Source organism: Montipora foliosa, chromosome 14 (genome assembly GCF_036669935.1).
Source record: "Montipora foliosa isolate CH-2021 chromosome 14, ASM3666993v2, whole genome shotgun sequence".
Classification (NCBI taxonomy): domain Eukaryota; kingdom Metazoa; phylum Cnidaria; class Anthozoa; order Scleractinia; family Acroporidae; genus Montipora; species Montipora foliosa.
Window position 1 is genome coordinate 16246395 of NC_090882.1, and position 23614 is coordinate 16270008.

The 23614-nt window shown below is 38.8% G+C and overlaps 4 protein-coding genes across 4 annotated transcripts in view; 3 read left to right on the top strand and 1 right to left on the bottom strand.

The window, feature by feature from the left end:
* Positions 1 to 1622: 1622 nt before the first annotated feature.
* Positions 1623 to 3780, top strand: LOC137985040 (protein phosphatase 2C-like domain-containing protein 1). The gene has a single exon (XM_068832476.1). The coding sequence runs from the start codon at positions 1712 to 1714 to the stop codon at positions 3341 to 3343; it is 1632 nt and encodes a 543-aa protein (XP_068688577.1). The 5' UTR covers positions 1623 to 1711; the 3' UTR covers positions 3344 to 3780.
* Positions 3781 to 4973: 1193 nt separating this feature from the next.
* LOC137985044 (nucleolar and spindle-associated protein 1-like) lies at positions 4974 to 10880 on the bottom strand. The gene is made up of 9 exons (XM_068832479.1): positions 10630 to 10880; positions 10371 to 10432; positions 9435 to 9583; positions 8781 to 8864; positions 8020 to 8059; positions 7829 to 7907; positions 7291 to 7637; positions 6577 to 6792; positions 4974 to 5727 (listed from the first exon to the last, which is right to left on the bottom strand). The coding sequence occupies exons 1-9, from the start codon at positions 10744 to 10746 to the stop codon at positions 5643 to 5645; spliced, it is 1179 nt and encodes a 392-aa protein (XP_068688580.1). The 5' UTR covers positions 10747 to 10880; the 3' UTR covers positions 4974 to 5642.
* An 86-nt stretch (positions 10881 to 10966) lies between these two features.
* LOC137985042 (ribitol 5-phosphate transferase FKRP-like) lies at positions 10967 to 13220 on the top strand. The gene has a single exon (XM_068832477.1). It carries the CDS (start codon positions 11112 to 11114, stop codon positions 12744 to 12746), a length of 1635 nt encoding a protein of 544 aa, XP_068688578.1. The 5' UTR covers positions 10967 to 11111; the 3' UTR covers positions 12747 to 13220.
* A 2650-nt stretch (positions 13221 to 15870) lies between these two features.
* LOC137985035 (spectrin beta chain, non-erythrocytic 1-like) overlaps positions 15871 to 23614 on the top strand; it is a 61751-nt gene continuing 54007 nt past the window's right edge. The window contains exons 1-6 of the mRNA XM_068832469.1: positions 15871 to 16139; positions 19075 to 19204; positions 20733 to 20884; positions 22224 to 22304; positions 23139 to 23231; positions 23311 to 23399. Coding sequence (XP_068688570.1) covers positions 16020 to 16139; positions 19075 to 19204; positions 20733 to 20884; positions 22224 to 22304; positions 23139 to 23231; positions 23311 to 23399 — 665 coding nt within the window. The 5' untranslated portion in view covers positions 15871 to 16019. The remainder of the gene's footprint in view (positions 16140 to 19074; positions 19205 to 20732; positions 20885 to 22223; positions 22305 to 23138; positions 23232 to 23310; positions 23400 to 23614) is intronic.

The window sequence follows — 23614 nt, forward strand, 5'->3', positions numbered from 1 at the left end:
TGTATTTACCTCGAGTTTTGATTGGTTTACTGGATTGTCTCTGACCTTTTTGATTGGCCAAAGTAATTACTTTGGTTTTGGTTTTACGACACTCAATTGAAAACTGCTCTATCAATAAAAATTATCATAAACGATTCCTTACATATTTTGGGTTTCTTGTGCTGGTTACTTGAAAGAGTGGGTTGACAGGTTGTGGATAGCCTGCACACAGGCTCTCCATGTGTTGAATGTAGCACAGTCAACAGCTGGCGAATTGGACCTCCATTTCCCCAGCTGTTGACTGTGCACCATTTGAAGCACAGAGATGGAGAGCCTGTGTACAATATCATGACAATCAAAGTTTTGGGAATGATTCTGCAGCTGTCCACTCTGTAATGAACCTGGTATAATCTGCAGGGGTGGATCTAGGGGGAGGGTGCAGGGGGTGTGCACACCCCCCCCCCCCCCCCCCCCGAGATGACCTGAGGCTTTCTAATAACACTGGTATTCTGCAAAAAATAAAAAGTCAGCAGTCAGCTATGCCATTCCTTAGTGGTGCACCCCCTCCTAAGAAAAATCCTGGATCTGCCCTGGCCTGATCTGCATGTTGTGATGAATACCCCTCTGCAGGCGCGTAGGAGGGGGGGTTCGAGGGGTTCGAACGAACCCCCTTTGGTGGTCAATAATGGAGGACTGAAAACACAAACTGTTGGTTTTCAGCTTTTAGCAAATAGTGGAGGAATGGAAAACAAACTTTGAGCGTTGCAGCTTTTAAATTACCCTGCAAGAAAACGCTAAAAGTATTAGTGTACAAAGCCGGTATGTACGCATGAAGAAATCAAGTTAACAAAACGTCGGAAATGTTGTTGTTATGACTAAAAATACCTGTTATTTTACACCCCATCGAGTAGCACAATGCTGAACACAGCATTTCTGGGCCTCTAGATTTCAAAATTTTCTGGAGGGGGGGGGGGGGGGCATGCTCCCACACCTACCTGGAGGCTCGCACCTCCGGCGCTCGTATTTAAAAGCCCCCCTTAATAAATATTCCTGTCAATACGAACACCCCTCCAAAAACCTCAGCTACGCGCCTGCTCTGTAATATTAAAATGCCTTGTATTTAATGATATCCCTGCCCTTTTGACAGCTTATTAGTTATTACACCATTCTGTAAAACCGATGGGTAACTATCTCTGTGAAGAGAAAAAAAAAACCAAAAACTTTTCTTCACTCTATTTGCACACCGCTGAAAAGTTCCTCATTAATATTCTCTACTTGCACAAATCTCATGATAGGCACTGTTTTTCGATTTCTCTTGGAGAAATTGAAAACAATGATCATCAATTTTTTTTTTGGGGGGGGGGTTGGGGTTAAAAAGGTGCATTATGGGATTTGTGCAAGTAGTGATTCCATGTTGACTATTTTTTTTGGTAACTGTATGTACAGGATATGTACAGGATGATTCGTGATAGTGATTATATGAAAGATCATATGTCATATCAGTAAACGTTCTCCTAGCCGAAAAAAATTACAAAACGTTGATCCCTACAATGATCGCAAAATTTTACCGCAAGAAGAAGGATTTGATTGGCACCACTCAACGATTACTATGGTAACGTAATGGTGCAATAGTAAATGAATTATCGACACAGTTAAACACAACATTCTCTTTTTGCGCCGTGCAGGTGTTGCGTTAAGATAGAGTGATTTCTGTCTGCGTAAAACAAATGTTATGATGAATAATTACTGGGAAGGCGAAGAATTTACTTCGAGAGAGAAAGATTTGGTTGAAGAAGAATCGCATTTGCACTTGCCATCGATCCACCCAATCGCTGTAAAACCAGAACTTACCATAGTCTGCATGAAATGTGAGGAAGAAATCAAGGTACGACATTTGAAAGAACACCAGGAATTTCATAATGCCCTGGAAATGTTCCGATACACCATGGAACGCAAACCAGTCAGTCTAAAACATTTGTTGAAACGTCGGAGAGCGATAATGCGTCGATTGAATGAAGCAGCGAATTCCGAACATCCCGTTTCGATGAAGAAACTGCATAAACTTAATAACGCTTACGAGTTGCTGAAAACGGACATCGAAGGTACAAACACTACTCTACGAAATGTGGACGAAGATTTTCACATTTATCCGAATTTACTGGGGCAGGGAACAGCTTTGAATTGTGCTCTTGCTTTTGGTGTTTGTCAACATGCGAATGAACGCTGGAAAACCGCCATGGAGGATCGATACGCGTTCAAGGACTGTTTCTGCAACGACCCACAGAGCGGTTTTTTTGCAGTTTACGACGGGTATTATGGAAGCATGGCTGCAGATAAATGTGCGCGCTATCTCGGGGAAATTCTCGAGCGCAAAGTCGAAGGAATTTACCATGCTAACATGAAACGAGAGAACTTGGACTCGAAAGTACGCGGTGCTTTCAACGACACATTCGCGGAAATGGACAGAATTTTACTTTACGGCATAGAAGAACAATCGAGGAATCGTTGGAGCGGATGTTCTGCCCTTACTTGCTTGCTGTGGGGGAATAATTTGTACGTAGCAAACGCGGGGAACATCAGAGCGGTGTTGTGTCGGGGGGACGGGTCCATTGAACGTCTGTCCAACAATCATAGCCCCACGGATAAGAAGGAAAGACGTCGTGTACGTCGAGCGAAGGGGGATATTTGCAAGAGCGATAAAACAGCTTTAGTGAACGGTGTTGTGAAAAGTACGCGTGGTCTGGGGAATCATGGAGACGCAAATCTAAAGTCCAGCGTCATCAGGACTCCTGTTGTCAATTCTCTCACCTTAGAGGAATCTGACCAGTTTCTCATACTTGCTTCAAATGGGGTATGGGAGGTTTTCAGCGAAGACGAGGTTATTCTTCTCTTGGAGGATATAATACCCGACATCGATGTTAAAGCAGTTGTAAGAAGAATGCAAGAAAGGGCCTCTGCGCAAGATGTTGGATTGCCTGTCCCAAAATGGAATGAAATTCCAAGACGGGACAAGGAAGTGGCCATAAATTATAACTCCAATAATAGGCAAATTTTTCAAAGAGACCAAAAGTTATTAGAAGATAACCACAGAGATAAACAGTACAGTCAAGCTTGTGTTCAGAGCGTAGAAGAAACTGACTCCGATTTGGATGACACAAAGCACTACACGACAACCAGCTTATCAGTGTCAAGGTCACAAGGATCAGAGCTTTTGAGAAAAGAAAAGGCTATGGAACTGGCAAAAGCTTTAAGTGAAAGGCTGGTAGAGGGAGCCTTACTAGCAGGAAGCCACGACAACATCACAGTGGTAGTAGTTCTCTTGAATGGGTGCCCACTTCAGCTTTTTCTTCTTCCAAAAATCTAGCTTTTTCAGACATTGGTCCATGCTCCTTTGCAGTACACTTCAAGAAATTTCTTGTATGTTAAACTAAGCTGCATGAAAATGGCATTACTCTCTTGTAATCCATTTTTTCAAAAGTTGAGAATCTCAAATCAAATTAGGATGCCAAGCCTTCATCAAGTGCAAGGTGTTATGGCACAATTTGTTGTACAACAGGATCATAGGTCACTAGAAACTGGAAAAAAGAGGGTTCTCCAGGTACATGACTTCTAGGGTGTGGTGAGGTTAATTGTTGTCTTTCAAGCAGCAAATCTCACCTTTTCTTCATTATGATTGTAGTCTAAATGCACCAGGAAATATCCCGTGATTGTTCATGCTGAAGTGTTTATCGTTTTCGTTAGGTGTTGATATACTTAAATTTTGTTCACCATAATTTAAATAAATGCATTGTGTCGTCATGACCATTTTGACCAGGTAGGTAAGGTAAGTTCCATATGAACTGCAGGGGCTCACACAGCGCTAGCCGGAACCTATATTTCAATTACAAAAGCATTGCTACTCCTGTACATCCTAAGGTTACCTCCAGCAGTACCACAGCCTCCTTTGCAGGCAACTCCAAAGAAAAGGAAAAGGGACTGGTGAGGAAAAATGGAGGGAGGGGGAGGGAAGGGGGAAAAATGAGTGGGAGTTGACATCTCTCTTCTCTTTTCTACTTCACCGTCCTTCCATTTTTTCTTTCTCTAGAGAGATTATCACAGAGATGCCTGCGGAGGAGGCCAATACCACAGCATGTTGCTGGTAACCTTGGCGGAGAGACTGTGTGAGCAAAGCTTCTTGTCCAAGGAAACCAATGCGACAGAGCTGGACCTCAAACCCTCGACTCTGTTTCCAGTACCCCTGAGCAACTAACAACCAATAAAAGCCTCTTGCATGGTGTCAGACAGGGTAAAGGGCAAAATAAATGGGAAAAGAAATAGGAAATTTATATAAAGATAAGAAGAAAAAAGGAATATTATCCCACATGTGTCCAAACCGAAACAGCTCCCAAGGGAGTATTTACATGAGACCGGAACAAACTCAGACTGATATGAAATTTTTGCAGCTTTATATGAAACCGGGACGAAATGGTCTCTTTTGTCTACTAAATATATCACTGACCCAAAAGCATACAGGCTTGAAATTTCTGGACCCGGTCTGAGATTTGTTGTCATTTACAGGAGACGGGGACACACAAGGACTGGTATGAGAGTTTCTCGTCTAGGTCCAGCAACTGTGACATAGTCAGACCGGTCTGAGTTGATTGTCAGGCCGTTCTCATGTAAATGCAATATAAAACAAAATAATGTATGGAGGCCAATACAAATTCATACAGGTCTGAGTTCATCCTGGTCTCATGTAATTAAATACCACCCTTAGATACACTGTTCTCAAAGGACCTGGCTTGTTATTATAAATCTTCTGGATACAAAATTTAGGTGAAAACTGATGCAACTCACATCTGGCAGGAAATTACAAGTAAGTGGTTCAATTACATTCAGGCATCAGAATTGCATGTTTCACCAACCATGAACTAAATGTAGGGGAAATAGTGAGCTTTCCTTGATAAATGAGGGACTCTTATAATAATAGGAGGAAAAATCTTGACACCCAGATCTTGCCTGCAGTGACTTGATCATGATGTAACCTTTGTTTACTCTAAACTAAGAACAATCCTTTAGAAACCACCTTTTTGATATCATGTTAACTTTTTTTTTCTGATTTGAACTTGCTGGAAAGCTACTACAGGTATCCTAGTGTTTACATGATTGTCTTGTAAGCACATGCAAAAACACTTTTTCCACTGTACATTACAATGATTTATAAATGTTAGCTAAAAGAAAAAAATAAAAAGCAAAGCTTGAAAATATAAAAATCATGCTATACAATAAAACAATACCCGTTAATGATAGCAACAATCAGAATAAAAAGAGAAACTACCATTTTCGTAAAGCCTGCTAAGTCATTGTCAGGCATATTTTATAAACGGCCTGTTTTTGATAAGAGGCTCATTTGGAAGTGGTTCTTTTAAATAACACATGTTAGCCAAGAGAACATGAAATGGCAATTGAAAGTTCTTGTTTAAAAAATACGTTTAGATGTTGCTATCAATGATAACCTGGCTAGAACATGTTCACTGAGAGAAAAACCTATTTACAACAGTTATGCACCTTGTACAACACTGAACTTCTATAAAAAAACACTAATATATTTGGGTTAAACTTTACAATACAAGGTACCTCTGATGGCAATTATGTTTAAAGAAGTCAGAGGTTTGCTATTACAATTAACAAACAACTCCTCTGTGTCTGTTTATGGCATTTGCTCTTCGGCTTTCCCTTGAACGGTTTTCTTTCAAACGGCGCTCCTCCCTTAAAATAAATTTAATTTGTAAATTAAAATGGAGTGGTCATTACTGTGGCAAAGTGCCAGGGTGATTCAAAACCATTTGCATGGCATAATTTTCTGCTAAGATCAGAATTCATTCAGTTGCTCATAACTCATATTGTAAGGCAAATTTTAAATAAAGTATTTTAATATAATTATTGTAACAAGACATTTCAACAAATCATCACCACTTGGTATTAAAATGATGCCATCATTTGAAAAGCCTATTAATTAACAGAAGTTATCTGTCATGCTAGAGAATGGAGCAGTGGCGGACTCAAAAGCTTAAGAAATGACTATCGTGGATCAGTTTTCTAAAATACTTGATTCAAAATAATATTTATTGTTTATTTGTTTTTCAGTGCTTTCTATTATGGCATATTTAGGTTCTAATACAAAGACAGTGTAGGAATAGAGTTGGATAGACCAGACTTTTTTTGCATGGATACAGTATGTGTTGGGTGGCATCAAAATGTCAGATACAAGCTCCTTGCCAAAAGCGTAACAAAATGCACAGGCCACGTCTCATTGTGCAGAACCCCTAGATATCCTGCTGTATACTGTGTTGCCTGCAAATTCACCCTTCCTTACCTTGATCCAGCAAGCAAGTGGTAAGCTGCCAGAATGTAGAATAATAGGGCTCTATTGATAGGCTAGTCAAGCTGTAAAAGTATTTTTGATACATGTATAACTCAAATTTGCTGGACCAGACTTGGCGCTTTGAACAACTCTCAAACTTTAGATCAAACTATCCACATGAAACTACATGTATGTAACTAGAAAGTACACATCAGTAAAATTATGTATTAACCTCACCAAAATGCCCCCATTACCTTGTTGTGACCCTTGCACTTTTAATGTCAGTTTTACGACCTTTCAGCTTTGACTCACTGATTGTTGGTCGACATTCCTCTTTGTAGGTAGAAATAGGTTTCAGTTTACCAGTGTGAGGCTTATAGGGAAGAGGTTTTGCCAAACTTGCTTTGAGATCAAACTTTTTTCTGGGTGTTGGTGTTGGGGCTGTTGGGACATTGACAGCTGGTGAAAATCTGTAAAGGAAAAGAAAGACGGCTTCATGGGTATGTTATTTTCGTAAAAGCCCAATACAAGCAATATTAATACTAATACAACCAATATTACCCTTTTGTTAAACAAGGCTATTATATTGTATATTTAATTAACAATTATTCTATGAGGGCGTGTTGGATATGAAATGATAGATAATGTACCAAATTGGTAATAATCATTTTACATCCAGCAAGCCCATATAGAATATTATTGTTTTAGTAAAACTCCAGGATGACAACTCTTCCACTGAAGCATCGTTTTCTGCTTCGGACAATTCCGGTCCAAAACGGCTTTTGTGAGCCATTTTTCTCTCAGAGCTGCCTTTATCTTTGCTTTATTGCTGATGCATTCCTTGACCATACTGGGTACAGCAGGTATATGAAATGACAGTCTTTGATTGCCGAGCCAATGAAAATGCTGGAAATCTGATATCTGCAGTGCAGTTTTGTAACAAAGTTAATTATTAACTTAACTTTTACCTGAAAGGTGTAACTGTCATTGATTTGCGAGCAGCATTTGCTGGTGTCTTGGGTTTGTTTTCAGCAGCACTTGTCACACTGATTGTTCTGCGAGAATGTGGAGTTCGAGTTTGAAAAATTGCAGTGACAACAGACTTAACGATCTTTGGAGATCTAAGCTTTTTGCCTTTTGCAGTGGCAGATGTTGCTGTGGAAACTTTCGCTTCCTTCTTTGCTGGTTGGAAGAGAGGTTTAACTGATGGAGATCCAAACACAAATGTGGCAGATGTATTGAGAGTTGTAGAAGTTGGTTTAAACAAAGAAACCCCTGTTGACTTGTCCTCACTTTTTCGACTGACTCCAGTATACTGAAAGAAAGCAAGGTTCACCTTGAAATGACATTATAAGTGGTGCCATTAATCACAAATTTTGCATATAAAGACAAATGAGTACTTGCAGTGCTATTGGAAAAACTTTGCAATTTTGTGCTCAGAAAGGCAGACCACATGTAAACAAGTATTCTTTATATGTATAACAAAGTTTATGGAAATGTTTTTACCTTTGCTCTTTTAGCAGACTGGTTGAAAAATTCCCTTCTTTTCCTCTTTTTCTCCAAATAAACATCTATAGAATCCATTCTAAAATCACATATTTGATTTCTCATTAATATTAATATTTAAAATATGACGCTCACCTACAAGCATAAGTATTATACTGTCACATTACAATGATGAAAAAGGGGTTACTTACTTTTCAAATTCAGAGTTGTGGATTTCACTCCATTTAGCACCTGGAAAAAATGAAATGTAATATGAAATCACATAGTTCAAACTGTAGAATATAGCCCACTAAATTGACCAATCATAGCATTTGACAGAAATACATTGTAAGGCAACTGGCATTTTTATTAATTAGTTATGCAAAGAATAGCGCAACAATTTTGCTTTTTTTTGTCAGTAAAGACAAGCCTATTGAGCAACAAGGGCTTGCTTAATCCTAAAATAAAGGATATTATATAGCGGTGCGCACAATGAACGAGTGAAATATTTTTCAACTCTCAAAGAGAAATTTATTATATAAACACAAATGAAATACTAAATCATTTCAAGAAAGGCACCGAAAGGAGTGATTTTAATATGTAACCATAGCAACAATGATCTTTTCACATGTGAAAATAACATGTTATCTTCACGTGTGAAGATATCATGTTTTCATGTGAAAGCTCACTTGGTATTTCATTGGTGTTTATATAATAATAAATTATAATTACCGTAAGCCGTCTGGATTGCTGCATCAGCCAATTGCTAAAATTTGACAAGGATTTTAAGAAATGATGAACTCACAAAATAAATATTACAAACCATCACCAGCACTTCTCAGTGTGGAGTCCAGGGCTGTGTTAATGATATGAATATCCAAGGAAATGAGGAAATTTTTATTGTAGCTATTGTGTTTTTTCATCATAAGGAAAGCCCTGACCTTTTTCTAGTTTACTGTCATTAACTACTTACCTGGAGTTTTATTCTTGGCATTGTTTGAAGTCTTAAGATCATTTGCAAACTGGACAAATCTAGGAATTTTACACTCCACAGGCACTGTAAAGCAACCACAAATAAAAAATACAGTTGTACTTAACTATCACAAATATCCCATTTGTTATTTCTTAAATTCAGATATATGTATTCCTTTTTTGTTTTTCAGCATTCAGGAAAATACATCTAAGGAGGCTCATGCCGATCAACTTCCTGTATTTAGGCAGCTGAACAATGATGGTTCTTTAAACACCTACAGTATTCAAAAAAGCTTGTATCTTGTACTTTGATTTGATTTCTGCAACTTATTACCTGTATTTGTCTTCTTGAGGTAGGGTGCAGGTGTAGGGAAATGCAGCAAATTTAGCTTGTTCCGAACCCTGGGGATGGGAGTAGCTCGGATTGAGGAAAAGGCGAGTGCAAGAAAAAAACCCTCAATAGCCCCAGTATCCTTCTCACGCTTGCTTTTTCTGCCTCGATCAGAACCATTTTTTCGGTTGTCCCCAACTGAGGGCTTGGAACAGGCTTGCAGCAATTTCACAAATGAACAAGCAGCTACAACCTCTTAAATATTACACAAATAAATGGTTGAATGGAACTGTCACAAACTCAAATTTATTTTGTGTCACTTACTTTTTTCTTCAACTTTCTTGTCAAGGTGATTTAAAAGTTGTTGTTTGTAGCTCTCATTGTCATCGGCTTTTTGTAGCTCATTTGTTTTCGTGGTCTCTGTTAACTCACCAGAGGTTTCCTGCAACTGCTGTATCTTGGTACAAGAAGACCTGGAAACATTGAAACAAAATGTATCCACTATTACAACTGTAAAATTTGCATTGATCATGATAACTAGCAGACCTTCCAACCCCTATCACAGGCAAATCTGGAGGTTTTTACAAAAAAGCCCAGAAAAACCTGGAGATTAGGACCTCAAACCTGGAGACGTACCAAAATATGCGTCAAATAAAAACAACAACGACAGATTATTTGTTTCAGAGTATTCTTTACCTTATTAGTGCTCTTTGTTGTACTCTTTTGTTGCTTTTTTCGCAGAGCTGAGAAGATTCTCACCAGGGTTGAAGGGGTGAGAGGGGAGGATCGCGGGCGCAACGAGACACCCAAGGCTGGAGACTGAGCCTAGCATTGCCGCCATTTCCCTCACAAATTAGTTTTGATGAATTCGACTGTTATGAGCACAAATTTCTCGATATTCCTTCATGCCTTCCAGAATTGTTGGCAATTTTAAGGCTTTCTGATTCACCGTGAGATTAAGAGGCAAAGCCGTGAGACCGTGAGTTGGCATCCCAAACCGTGAGTCTCACGGTCAAACCGTGAGGGTTGGAAGGTCTGTAACTAGTATTTAACGCCTTTTGATTAATATTGTCCCCAACACAATGCCATAAAACCTACATGCTCTCATAAAATAACATAAGGAGTCTCATTACCTGCAGGTTGCAAAATGATTGTCAATGTGTCTATCAATGTGATCAGCTTATAAAAATCATTGCAGTGATGGGCTAAATCATTTGCAGATTATTCAAGAATATAATTATAAAGGGAATAGTACTCTACCTTTTATTCTTACTAGGAAATTTAGCAGCATATTCCCTGAGTGCTTGTGCGAGTTGTGCATTCTAAATTAAAAATAATAGTTAGAGACGTTTTCACTGTTAGCAAAGATTAATAAAGTAAAATGTATTTCCACAATCTTGGCACTTGCAGATAAAACAACCAGAGTACACTCCAAACTTCTCAGGATATTTTGAGAAGAAAAAACCTTGTAGACGTATGATCAATTATTGTTCATGCGAAAAAGAAATGCACACTGTACCTTCAAGTTTGCTTTGATTCCAACAGCCTTGCACAGCTTTTGAAGCTCTGTTCGTTTCATTTCATCAAGTTTATTGACCTCGAAAGTTACCTCCATTTTAACAGATTTATCCACCATATGTTTCGCCAATGAACTTCCGAAATCGTTCTTGATTTTGCTTTTCAGCAAGCAAAAAGTCGGACTGTGGGTTCGAACGGATGTGTTCCAATAACACCGTTTCACATTTCAGCTGAAAATTTGAAATCACCTCCCTGCTTTTTGATTGGCCGATTGAAAGTATGAAGTCAGACTGTTACCCAGTCCTTAAGAGTCACGATGACGCCTTGAATTTATTGTCATTCTTCTCTTTGGCAAGATCAGGCAGAACAAATCCATACAGTATATTGTTTTGCTTTCGGATGAATTAATGAAGTCAATATTTATACAGTATTCGTCGATAGTGGACTTCAAGTGTTCGTATTCGCAAGGGACGCGATGAACAGATGTTTGACATTTTTGCAGAAACTCGGCAACACAAGTTTCAGAAGTTGCGATTCATGTCGATTACGAAGTGTCAAATTGTTTTGGTGTGTGCTTTAATTTGCAACTGTTTAATATTGTTCTACGTTTCTCATGTGCACAATGTTAATGGAGAATGGTTACAACAAAGCCACTTTGTAACAATCAAGAAGAAAATTGGCTTTGAAAAGTCAAATAGTTCTACTGTGGATTCCAGCAAACAATTTGAAAGCGAAGTAACGATAGTTTTCCTTGAATTTGAGGAGTTCGAGAATGACATTGGCCAGACAATCCGCTCTATCTTAGGTCAGTTTCCAAATATCCACATTGTAGTTGTTTCGCAAAAGAGACCTTATCCGCCACTGGATTTACCTCGCGGAAAAGTTCAGTTGGTCATACAAGCTGTCTCTCCAGACCAAAAGCAGTCATCTGGAAGGCCAGAAAATTATATTACAACACCATACGTCATGTTTGTGCCAGATAGTGTCCGATTTGATACTGCAAGTGTGCCAGTTGTGATGCTTGCTGAGTTAAAATCAATGGCAACTAAAAAACCTCAACTAAAAGTTGTTGCAGCACCCGTTAAAACAAACAAAGCAAATGAATGCAACAAACTAACTTTTGACATCAAACGCTGGACTCTGGAGTATGCAGTGTCTGAAGAAGAAGCACATAGCTACTACAGAACATGTGATGCTGTAAGCCCAAATCAAGTAATTTTGGTAAAAGCTGCATTTCTCCACAGCCTTAGTGCACCTTACTTGCGTCCTTTTCCCGAGAGTTTATTCATTCAAGCATCTTTGCACCATATTAAAACAAGGCTTCTCCATAAGATGTCTTTTTCACAAGGCTTCAGACTATTTACGGATGCTCACACTTTGTGGAAGTATGAAAACAATGTAAAAACACGAAAGGTATCCATGTACAAACAACTGGGGATCAAAAAAGTTTCCTTCCCAATGGGAAAGGTAAACTGGTATGGCTGTGGTAAAAACACAGGACGGTGTTTTGGCACTGTTCATGATGACATGCCTGACTACCTGTACATGTCAAGATGGACTCCTCCTTGTTGTCTCCAAAATTTGCGAGAAACAGCTCGTTATCTTTTTAACATTTTAAACAGGGATGGTGTGCAATATTGGTTAGAGGGAGGCAGTCTATTAGGTGCTGCTCGTTATGGTGATATTATTCCTTGGGATTATGACGTCGACATTGGAATTTATCAGCATGAAATCAACAAATGTTCGTACCTGGTTGAAGCAGAAAAACAGTCAAAAGCTGGGAAAAAGTATGTGGATGAAGAAGGGTATACTTGGGAAAAAGCTACTGAGGGAGAATTTTTCAGAATTCAGTACAGTGAGCGTAATCACTTGCATGTGGATATATTTCCTTTTTATGAAAGAGATGGTATCATGACAAAGAGAACTTGGTTTGAAAGCCACAAACAAGACAGGGAGTTTCCTGCTCATTATTTGAAACCTCTTGAAATAATTGATTTTATTGGAGTAAAAGCTTCTGCTCCAAACCATGTGAGGGAATTTCTAGAGTTCAAGTTTGGGAAAGGTGTTATTGAGAACCCACAGTATCCTAATCCATTGAAGCTTAAGAAGAACTCCTGACAACTTCTTGGGCTAAACAATCATTACTCAAGTGAAGAGATGTACTGGTTTTAGTGTTCAGACATGCCTTCACTTTTTCCAAGGCAGTTATGATTTATTAGTGACTAATCTTTTCTGCATTCAGTTTTATTGATATTAAAACCCTTCCACCCCTAAACTGGCCTAAACTGACGATACATAGTATTTTACTCTCAGACTGTCTAATGCCAGAGTATTGCACTCATCAATGGGGAACCCCCAGGAGTCAGTGGGTCAATCACTCAGTCAAAAACTATGGTCCAATAACCCTTTCACCCCTAAACCGGCCATACTTAGTAGTTTACTCTGTCTAATGCCAGCCGATTTTACTTATGTCACTTTGCAAAGTAAAACACATTAATTGCAACTTGCATGAATAATCAGTGTAAAGCTTTTTTACATGTAAGTTAGGCTGATTGATTTCTTTTTTTGTGGTGCACACTTGGTACATTTAGAAAGAGGACAACAAAGTTGAGTCGTCCTTGCTAAAAAAAACCCACACTGTGAAATCCAGCCTCTGGAGCAGTATTCCCTTTCAAGTTATTGTTTCCTTGGCTAAATAACTAATAGCCCTTTTCGTGGTTAGTTGTTCTCAGTTGCATTACTGTAACAACATAATCTAGCATGTATGTGAGGCAATTTCAGGCTATTTTGTAGTTTTAACCCGAAATTGCCTCGCATCCACGTCAGATTAAATTGTAATGGAAATGAGAAAAACTAACTGTGAAAAGGGCTATTCCAAGGGAAACAGGTTGCTGAACTATGGTAATGGTGATGAATTTATATAGCACATTTTCTATTGGCATATTCAAATGCGCTTTACAAGCAAGTGATCAATGAGTGAGATCGGACATCAGAATATACAGGTGCCGCTGGCAGCCGCTATCAGTCCATTAGCGATCTCACCCAGCACATGAATGAATGAAATGAGGCCTGACCACAACACCGGGAGCTCCATGCCCTACTCTTTACGAATAGTGTGTGGGTTCTTTTATGTCCCACTGGGTTGTGAACATTGAAGGGTTGTGAGACGGGGCCTACAGTTCATAGTCCTCATCCGAGAAGACTTGAAAGTCTTAACCATTTGCGGATGTAATTACAAAGGCATCACTTTCTCCTGAGTTATTTTAAGACCCTGAGTGTTGGTCCGGCCGGAGTTGAACTCGCAACCTCCCGCATGGCAGCTCGATGCTCAACCAACTGAGCCACCAGTGCGTGGTACACCTCTATAGGATAAAGTGTCCTGCTATTTGGACTGAAAATTAGTGGAAGAGTGCATTCTCGCAACCATAGGAGATGGTGGAATAATGAAAACTGTCACTTGCTGGTAATCAGCCTTTGCCGAGGCTGAATTTTAACATGTTTATAAATAATTCCAGTCTGATGAATGTCTTCAATCAAAATTAGTTTCTTTTGGAAATTTCTTTGATGATTTTTTAGCAAAAAATATATTAACAAACGAGTGTGAGTTGAGATCCGCAAAGGGGGTTGGGATGGCTCTGCTTGTTAAAAGAATAGGATAGCCCATGAGAGTGGAGGTGAAAATGGTGATCCTGCAAAATTCCCACTGGTTTCTCAGATTCCTTACTCGCTATCTTCTTACCCACCCCCGCAGCCTTCTTGGGGAGCTGCCACGTTTGAAGTCTTTCAAACCAAGAGTATCTTGTTCCTAAATGGATAAATGAGACCATAAATAATCTTGGGTTCTAATGCCACTTTCACCATGCCTCTTGCAGCTCTCTATGGGGAAAGGGAGGCAATGGTGGTCCAGTGATGATGGCGTTGGGTTTGCATGCGGTTGCCCTGGGTTCAAATCCCGTTCTAACCTTTGGTTTGGATTTGCTTCCTGTTGTCCCGGATTCAACTCTACCACACTCTGTAAATAGCCAACTGGTTGCCTCCTGCCTTAATCATGTTTCTTTCAGATAATTAAAAGTGGGGTGCCTGTGAACTACAGCAGCTTGATAGCAGTTTACAGTGCACTTCCACTGTAAACAAAGCATTTACAAAAATCATCGTCTTTTGCACAAGGTCAGAAGACCTGGAAATGAGAGTTTTCTCATGGCATGAAAGCAAATTCCCATATTAGTAATAAATAAATTTTACAGACTCCTTTTGGGGAGCGTTCACAAAAACTTGTTGGGTGGGAGGGGGGGACTGATGAGAAATTCTCTACTATATAAAAAATTTCAGTAGTCAGAAGAACAAGCAAAACAAATAAGGCAAAAACAGAAAAACACCCTAAAGAGCATAACAATTTGCTAAGAAATGCAAAAAGAAGACAAGGCAAACAAAGCCTTTAGAAAGCCAGCTGTCTCACTGATACATGGCGCAACCTAACAGGTGCTCAAGAACAAAAATATCCTGGGCCCGGGGAAAAAGCGCCTGAAAGAGGCATCCATTCAAATGTGTACTTGAGAGAGCAAAGTTATGACAAAGGAAAAGGAAAGCAGACCACATACAAATGTAAGGGAGTCATGTAGGCCTGTCAACCCCATTTTACTCTCTTGATATTATGTTTTGTTAAATTGTGTTTACATTGGCTAAGGCAATAATTTTTGTTTTCATTATTTAAGGTTCCCCCCTTGAGACAGTCTCTGTTTTTCAAACACTCCCTTTTTACCTCTAATTTTTTGGAGGACCCCCAATTTCATATCAGTCCTCCCCAACAAGTTTTTGTGAATGCTCCCTTAATTAAACAGGATGTCATCAGATAGATAATCTGGGGTTTTTGTTTAGGAAAATACTATCTTTGCTTTCAAGAAGAGGACAAAGTAATTTTGAAAATAAATATAAAGAAAAAGCAAAGAAATAAAGTATGAAAAATAGACATTAATTGACTACATTTTTTCCACTTGCAGTTGTTTGTTTAAGGGTGTGAAAATAACGTTTTAAAATTTTTAATTTTTAGAATGCCTTTTTTTAATAGCAATTCCACTGGAAATTGTGTTATTAGAAGGACAAATTTTTCTTTCGAACTTTTCCCTTTGATTGGAAGAGCATGCCTCAGCATTGAATGTTCTAGGCGACTGACCAAACATAAGACGTGACCGTCTGATTGGTTCGTGGAGAATAATAAACAGCGACACAATGAATGCAGGATATTGAATATCAAATGAGCTGAGTCCGGCCCAGTTTTAGGGCGTCTCACTTTGCTTTGCAATTTGATCAAAGATTCGATCGTCGCGTCTCATAGCCCGCAGGTTTTTCGTGAAATTTACATCAAATCGAACATTTCGTCGAGTAACTTAAACCATGGCTGTGGAAGTGAAACATCCACTTGATTCAGCGAGCACAGATCTGTTAGAAGTCAGCCGCCATAGACTCGAACCACTTTCTGCAAAGATGGAGGAACGAGACGCTGATGTTATGAAGGTTAGTTTGCAACTTGTTTCTTCGACGATCGCCTTGGCTAGAAGCCATAGCAAGATCACATACGTATTCTGCAGTGTCAACTCTTTCACTACATTGTTTTTTGCCGAAGTTTCCTTCGCCAGATCAAGTATTATTTGCGTTATACCGTTTGAAAAGTCAATAGCGTCAATTCGTGCGTGACGAGTAAAAGCTATTTAGGAGTCGTTTAAACCCCCAACGCTTTTCGAGTTGAGCAACCGATCGCTCTACTTTAGGCTGGTAATTCGAATTTAACCCCAGTTAGACGAGTCTGAAAATGTATGACACTTCTATCACAACTTTGCGTCTTCCTCGTGGTGTACAACCATGTTTAATTGTAGAAATCCGCAGCTATATATCCGCCTATTTAATTACGCTGATGTTCGATGCCGTAAAAAATTGCCGCTTTCATTCCCCTTTTTCAAATCTTGCACAGCAGATCCAAACTCGCTTATAACTTGATCGCAATTGATGGCTTCTTCACGTATGAGGCAAGCAGATTTCAATGAGAACCGAAAAGAGAACCGAAATAAGAAAGCGGGAATTTGTGATGTGAGAGATTTGCAATATTCGAAAGCTTGTAGAGAAAACGGTGGAAAAAGAAGATCCTTCATTTTACCTTGCCCCGCAGGTAAAGTTAAGTCGATTTCGTAAAGCTAATTTTCCAAGAAATATACATTCAGTTGCTGTTTGCTTGACTGCACACGTCGTTGTAAGCAAACTGGGATCAAGGACTCGGCTAGCTTGAGGCGACCATAGTCAATACTGACAGCATTTGTTAATCCTATATTTTGAGAAGCAGCTTCTAGACCAGAACTATTTATATTGATATTAATTCAAGCAGAAACCGATGCAAATTATTACGTGCATACATTCCGCCCATTCATCGGAAAGCGCTGTTTGCATATTTCTCGGTTGTAAATTGACTGAAATTGACAACTCGGTTGCGCTCAGATTACACAGACGGGACCTCTTTTTCAGGGTTTTCCCCTCACCTCACTGTTTGTAGGATCTAGCACGCAACCAGCGAAAATATGTTCTAGATTAAATTCAGCGCACGGTTGAATAATTAATAAATAACCTTCGAACGAGCATTTTGTTTGGTTTCAATAAATTGACTGTGCTACCAGTTTGACACGCCAATCGTTAATGTTCGAATGACGAGCACAGCGGTCGATGGAGACAAGTATTTATTTTCGTAAAAAGGCAAGCGATTTGTTTCCCTCAGTTATTTTTAAATCTTCCTAGTCTTTTACAATCCTGTATACTTCCTTTGCAATATATAAAGTTATCTAAATAAACTTTCGCGTCCTTTTAGAACTAAGAAGGGTTGCATAATTGTTAACCTAGCCAGTGAGGAATCACCTTGTTTGTTTCAAAATTACCAAAGTTTTATGTGATGTTTTGGCTAGAAGAGAAAAGTAATGATAAATTTTGCAAACATATCAAGGATTGCATGCGTTAGGGAACGAAAGAAATGCCATATAGCTAGCCAAAGGATTGTTTAATGCTCGAACTTAGGCAAAGACAATTTGAAGAAATTCTTGAACAACCTAAAAAATTCGTTGCATGTACAGCGGTGTTAACCAAAGGTGCTGTTGTCGAATTCACAGTTCTTGCTCTCCATTCAGCAGTGGTCTGTAATATGTCAGAAACCAGTCAAATATCTGACGCTGCAAGTAAACACGGTTTTGAAAACTTTGATCAAATAAATCTCAGCAAGGTCACAGTGACAGTGAGTTCACTAACACAAGTTACTTGTCTTATTTGATATTTGTTCAATGTTTCATCATAAGCCATTTGGTAATCAAATTTAGAGCATTTAAAGACCTCAGCATTTTTCATGTATTTCTTTACAACGTCGACAATGGCAAGAAGACTGTGTCAGATCTAACAGATTCGCAACGACATTCACTCTCCTCTACAGCTCATCTGCATAGTATGCTAAAAAGGGAAATACTCTATCCATAAATGGACCTCATTTGTATTGTTTGTCACCAAATTCATTTATTTTCTCTCAATTCCTTGCATTATGAAGCCATTAAGTTGGGCGCTGTGTCGCCGAAATTAGAATCTTAAAAGGTATCTCTTGATCTTTCTTTTCTGACCAAAGAGTTGAAAAGGTCACAGTGTTTTGTTTCTTAACTATTCGAGCGCAAAAATTGTTAATGTCTTTAAGCGATTGTTTGAAAAAAAATCATCCCTACAGGTCCATTATTACTGTCCTAATGCTGGAAAATGATGAACAACTCTTTTTTTCAAATATATCATTCGCAAGGCCAAAGTAACAAACCTTCCCGTGACTTGTGGGCTATAAAATGCTCAATGATTGGCTGGAGCGATTAGTAGACGTCTCCTCATTGGCTAACGTTGGGTGCTTCAGGGCGGGGAAGGTGGAAGAGTCTCGTGGAATGCAGCTCGGCGTTGATTTGCCATTTCTTCTCCGAATGTAGTTTGTTATCCTCTTCATAACACGTTATTTGAAATGTAAAGGCGTCTTTTTCACTGGGAACGGAGTGTATCTCTTGTACTTCTTCCAAAGGTATCTTATTGGACGTAAAACTTGATTACAGAACACTACAATGTAGAATCGGCCTTAGTACTAACTTGCTGCGACGGATAATCCAGGATTTCGAGCGCTTACTCTTGTCACAAGTTAAGGTCGCCGTTTGCAAAGGCAACACATCCATGAAGGCCACAAATGAAGAAGTGACCATCACAGTGTCTTTCTAAAGTTGAAAATTAGTTGACATTTGCTACAGCGTGATTTTTAGCTCACATAATCTTTGCGTTTAATGCAAAATTGTTAAGCTGTATTGCTGAATACTTGTCAAAGGTTATAAATATCGACCCTCCTCTCTTGTTATATGAATTCTAGAAGAGGGTTTGTTACGACTCACAATGTGCTTATTTTTAGGCGTTTATTCAATCTATGGGGACAATGGGCGAAGTTTCAACCGACTATCGCGGCCCTGAAGAAGATCAGTGGATGGAACAGCAAAGCTCCGCTCGGTTATTCGAAAGATCTCGAATTAAAGTGCTGGCAGGCAAGTTTAATTTGTGCATTAAAATAGGGTTCAAGATTTTTTGGCTGTTCGGAGCAGAGTAAACAACCAAAATGATGATTAATGCTTTCGAAACGGTTTTGGTGGCTTTATGCACATAATTTGAGCATGTGCGAGGCAGCAGGAGGTGGGTGTTATTTGGCAAATAAAAGAACGTAAACAATTTGTTGGTCACCGTATACCGAAATTATTTGCAGACAAGATAATATCCCAAACCGCTATCATGGCAGCCGGCTTGTCGGTGAGTTTTGCCTTTTAAGGTTCACGAGGGTATGATAGAAAGCAAATACCCTAACGTAAAAAGCGCGAACTTTGTTCAAAATTGAAGCAGCTTTGGTGGGATGCCAACATCATTGTTTGTTTCTTCGTGCTATGATTATGTAAACGTCCAGTTAGGCTTATCACTATGTTTCCTGGATTAGTATGGTGTTTTAATTCTGAGAGCGGCTTTTCTACTATATATACAAATCTCAGACTTGCGGAAATGGTTCCGCATAAGTGCTTTATTTTTAACTGGCTGGAAGTGTGTTCAATCATTCGCCATTTGCACAACTCCCATAATACTCCTCTTTTACTGCCCCCCTCCCCCCACCAAAAAAAAGTGTTTGTATAGACATTATTTGATTTCTCATGGGACATCTTCATTTCCCAGGAGAAATTGTAAACAATGATTATGCAATATATCCGGGGGTAAAAGATGTGTATTATGGGATTTGTGCAAGTGGATAATTAACTCTTTTACTCCCAAGATCTAAATGTTAATTCTCCTCACTGATGGTTGTACAATCCTCTTATTGTCAGTTATGGAAATTTGCTATGTTAAAGCAAAAACCCTTAGGTGATAAATTAAAATATTCTCATAAACTGTCTGCTTGACAATGTACTGATCTTGCAAGGAGACAATATATGCAGTTTTATATGGTTGAATGACTGTGGACTTTAAATAAATTGAAGCTCTGAATTTAAATGTTCCTTTTTAGTTTGGTATAGTAACTTGGTTCTTTTCATGTCTGCAGTAAGCATTTGGTGACACTGACTTTTTATGCAAATTCTTACATGCATTGCTTAAAAATTGATATTGCTTTCAAATCAGTGTTTATGATACTAGCATTCTTGGTAGAAAAAAAGGTAGTCAAAACAAACAAACAAACAAGTTTTTTATCATAAAAAAAAATTGATTGTTAATAGAGGATTTTACTTTTTATTAATGCTTTTAACCAGCTAAAATATAGAAATGATATGGCAAGCTTTAACTTAACAACGCCCTTGCTTTTATTCAGTTTAGAAAAATTCCACTATCATGGTCAACCAGTCATTGTATGTAGAGATAAATTCATGAATACATTGTGTACCCTTTTAACCCTTTGACGCTCAAAGCGGCCTAAACCGGCCTAACGCGGCCAGACTTAGTATTTTACTCTGTCTAATGCCAGACAATTTTACTCGTCAATGGGGAACCCCTGGGAGTAAATGGGTTAAGAGCATTCAGTAAAATGATTGTATTTTGCAGATGAACGAGAAAAAGTGCAAAGAAAAACTTTCACAAAATGGATCAATTCACATCTTCAGCGTGTCAGTGCAAGGATCAATGACCTTTATCATGACTTACGAGATGGCAAAAAATTGATTTTACTCCTAGAGATCCTCTCTGGTGAAAAGCTGGTATGTTGCATCACCACTAAGTTTGGGTCAGCAAAGTTCATTGAGTCTAGATCTGTGCTGGGGGGAAAAAGGGGCGACAGTAGTTGGCGCAAGCTGTCGTGGCGCTCTGTCAGCTTGACTGGCTAAGTTAAATAAATAAATAAATAGACTTACTTTATCATATACATGCCAAACAACCAGCCCAGTTGGCCGAGATCTTAGTCTATCAATATTTGAATCCAGGTTTATTAATCTGAGGTTTCTCAAATTACTTTCTAGCTAAAGTCATGAGCCTGCCTGGTTGATAAATCCCTTTCTCTCCAAATAGCAAGTCTTCTTAATTCTCCCCCAACACCAGATGATTTTAGCTGTAAATTGGGAACTCCTTAGGGGTCGAACAATTTACACTGCTTACGAGCCAGAAGGCCCATCAGGCCTGCGCTTATCTCTGGTTTCTCTAGCATGAAGCGACTACGAGTATTTATGCCCCCCCCCCCCCCCCTTCCTGGATGGGATGCTAGTCCATGGCAGGATTACCCCCAGCATTTCGCTGGTACCCGTTTATACACCTGGGTGGAGAGAGACACTGTGAGAGTGAAGTGTCTTGCCCAAGAACACAACACAATGTGCCCCGACCAGGACCCGAACCCGGACCACTTGATCCGGAGTTGAGCACTCTAACCATGAGGCCACTGCACCTCCCACAATTTGCCATTACCATTAAAGCTTTGTTGCAGTTGACAGGAAAATGACCTGCCAATGTTTTGGGTTTTTTTTGGCTTAAATGAGGCATTTTTAAAAAGATAGCGTTCTGAAGAGGGTGAACAAGTTGCTTGTCTCACCTTGATCATCTCTAATCGTAATACAGGGCTTGACATAGCGATTTTTTCCCTTTGGAACTAAAATACATCTGGAGAAGTCACGAATTTGAGACTTGTTTTCACCTTCGTTTTTTGCAAGTGGATTTTTTCATTAATTTCGAGCCCTGTAAGATGTATTTGTTTACATTCTCCAATTGCATCATACAGGATGGGAAAGTAACTTGGTCTTGATCCAACTCCCATCACGACTTTACCTCACTTCACTTTAATTTGTATTGCATCAAAAGTATTGTGATGTGTCAAATAATAATTTTATTAAAAAAATGACTTTAACTAATGCTTATATGGTAGAACAGAGTGCAGGGCGGTCTCACAGACTTGGGTTGAAATCCTTTTTGAAATTCATTTTGTTAGACCTCTTTTCTAATAATGTTACTGTGATTTTCTCTCTGACACCATTCATTGTAATTAGTTTTAATACTTGATTAAAATCACTCTGAGATCTGGAAGAGATTATTATTTCAACTTACTTATTTCAGCCCAAACCCTCCAAAGGAAGAATGAGAATTCACATGCTGGAGAATGTTGACAAAGCCTTGATTTTTTTGAAACAACAGAGGGTATGTTCTCAATATATGTTGTGATTGTCTTATGTAATTTCATTATATACTGTAGGTCCTTATGGGTTATCTGTTTCTCAACTGCATCATTTAGGATATCACATGTTTCACCCTTTATGCAACTGTAGAAGCTCATGACATTGAAGCGTCAACTCTGGTTCAGAGCTGGGGTTATTTGAGTTTAAAAATTTCCTTATATGGATGTAAGGTAGCTTGTGCATTTTACTGCTTGTGGACCTTACATGTTATTTTTGTCCATATTTGGGCACAAAATTGGTGTCATAAAATCACCAGCTTTGTTTCAGGGAAAAGAGTTGCAAGTTACATACTTCAAGATCCCACCTACTTAAGTGGCTTCAATAAAATTTAATGTTGGTGGCTGATTTGAGTAGAGTAAGGACTGTTGCCATTGTCACTGTGAACTGCAATCTTTTGTTTGAAAGAAACTGTCTTTAATTTACTTCAATTTAGGAAAAAGCTAGCCAACTTTTCTGAGTGAAAGCACTTATCGTTGGTACTCGTACACCTTATTCCAAAATGGCCGCCGTTTTAGTATTCTTTGGTTCCATGGAAATTGCCCTTATGGCCTCGTTCAAGGTTAAATATTCTTTTGAATTTTACGTTTGAATGCAAGGCCATAAGGGCCAATTTGCATGGAAACAAAAGAATACTAAAATGGCGGCCATTTTGGAATATGGTGTATTGGAACCATTGCTAATGCAGTTACTTTCTGCAACAATTTGGGACAACCCTCCTTTCCTATTTTGAGCTTTAAAGGCTTTTACTGAGATCTGTTGATAATATCTGGTTACCTTGTATTTCAATTACTTGTAGGTCCACTTGGAAAACGTTGGAGCTCATGACATTGTTGATGGAAATAATAAGATCACTCTTGGTCTTATTTGGACAATTATTTTGAGATTCCAGGTAACAAAGCATTTTCATTCATATCCAAAGCATCTATTGGTGTGAAAATCTTGTGCTTACATAAATCAACTTTGTCTAGATTTCAGATATTACCATTGAAGGTGAAACCAAGGAAAAGAGATCTGCAAAGGATGCATTGTTGCTTTGGTGCCAGTCAAAGACAGTTGGGTGAGTGAAAAAAAAAAATCTCTGCTACAGTTTATTTTGGCACCCAAAAAATCTCTAACCAATTTTGGAGAAAATTGACAATAGGAGCACAGTTGGTAATAGTGACACCTACAGATTTTACCCTTAAGGATGCCAGATGATTTTGCTTGTCATTGGGGCACACCTAACTAGTCTTGTAGTTGCAAGATGATAAATAAAACAATACAAAGAATGTT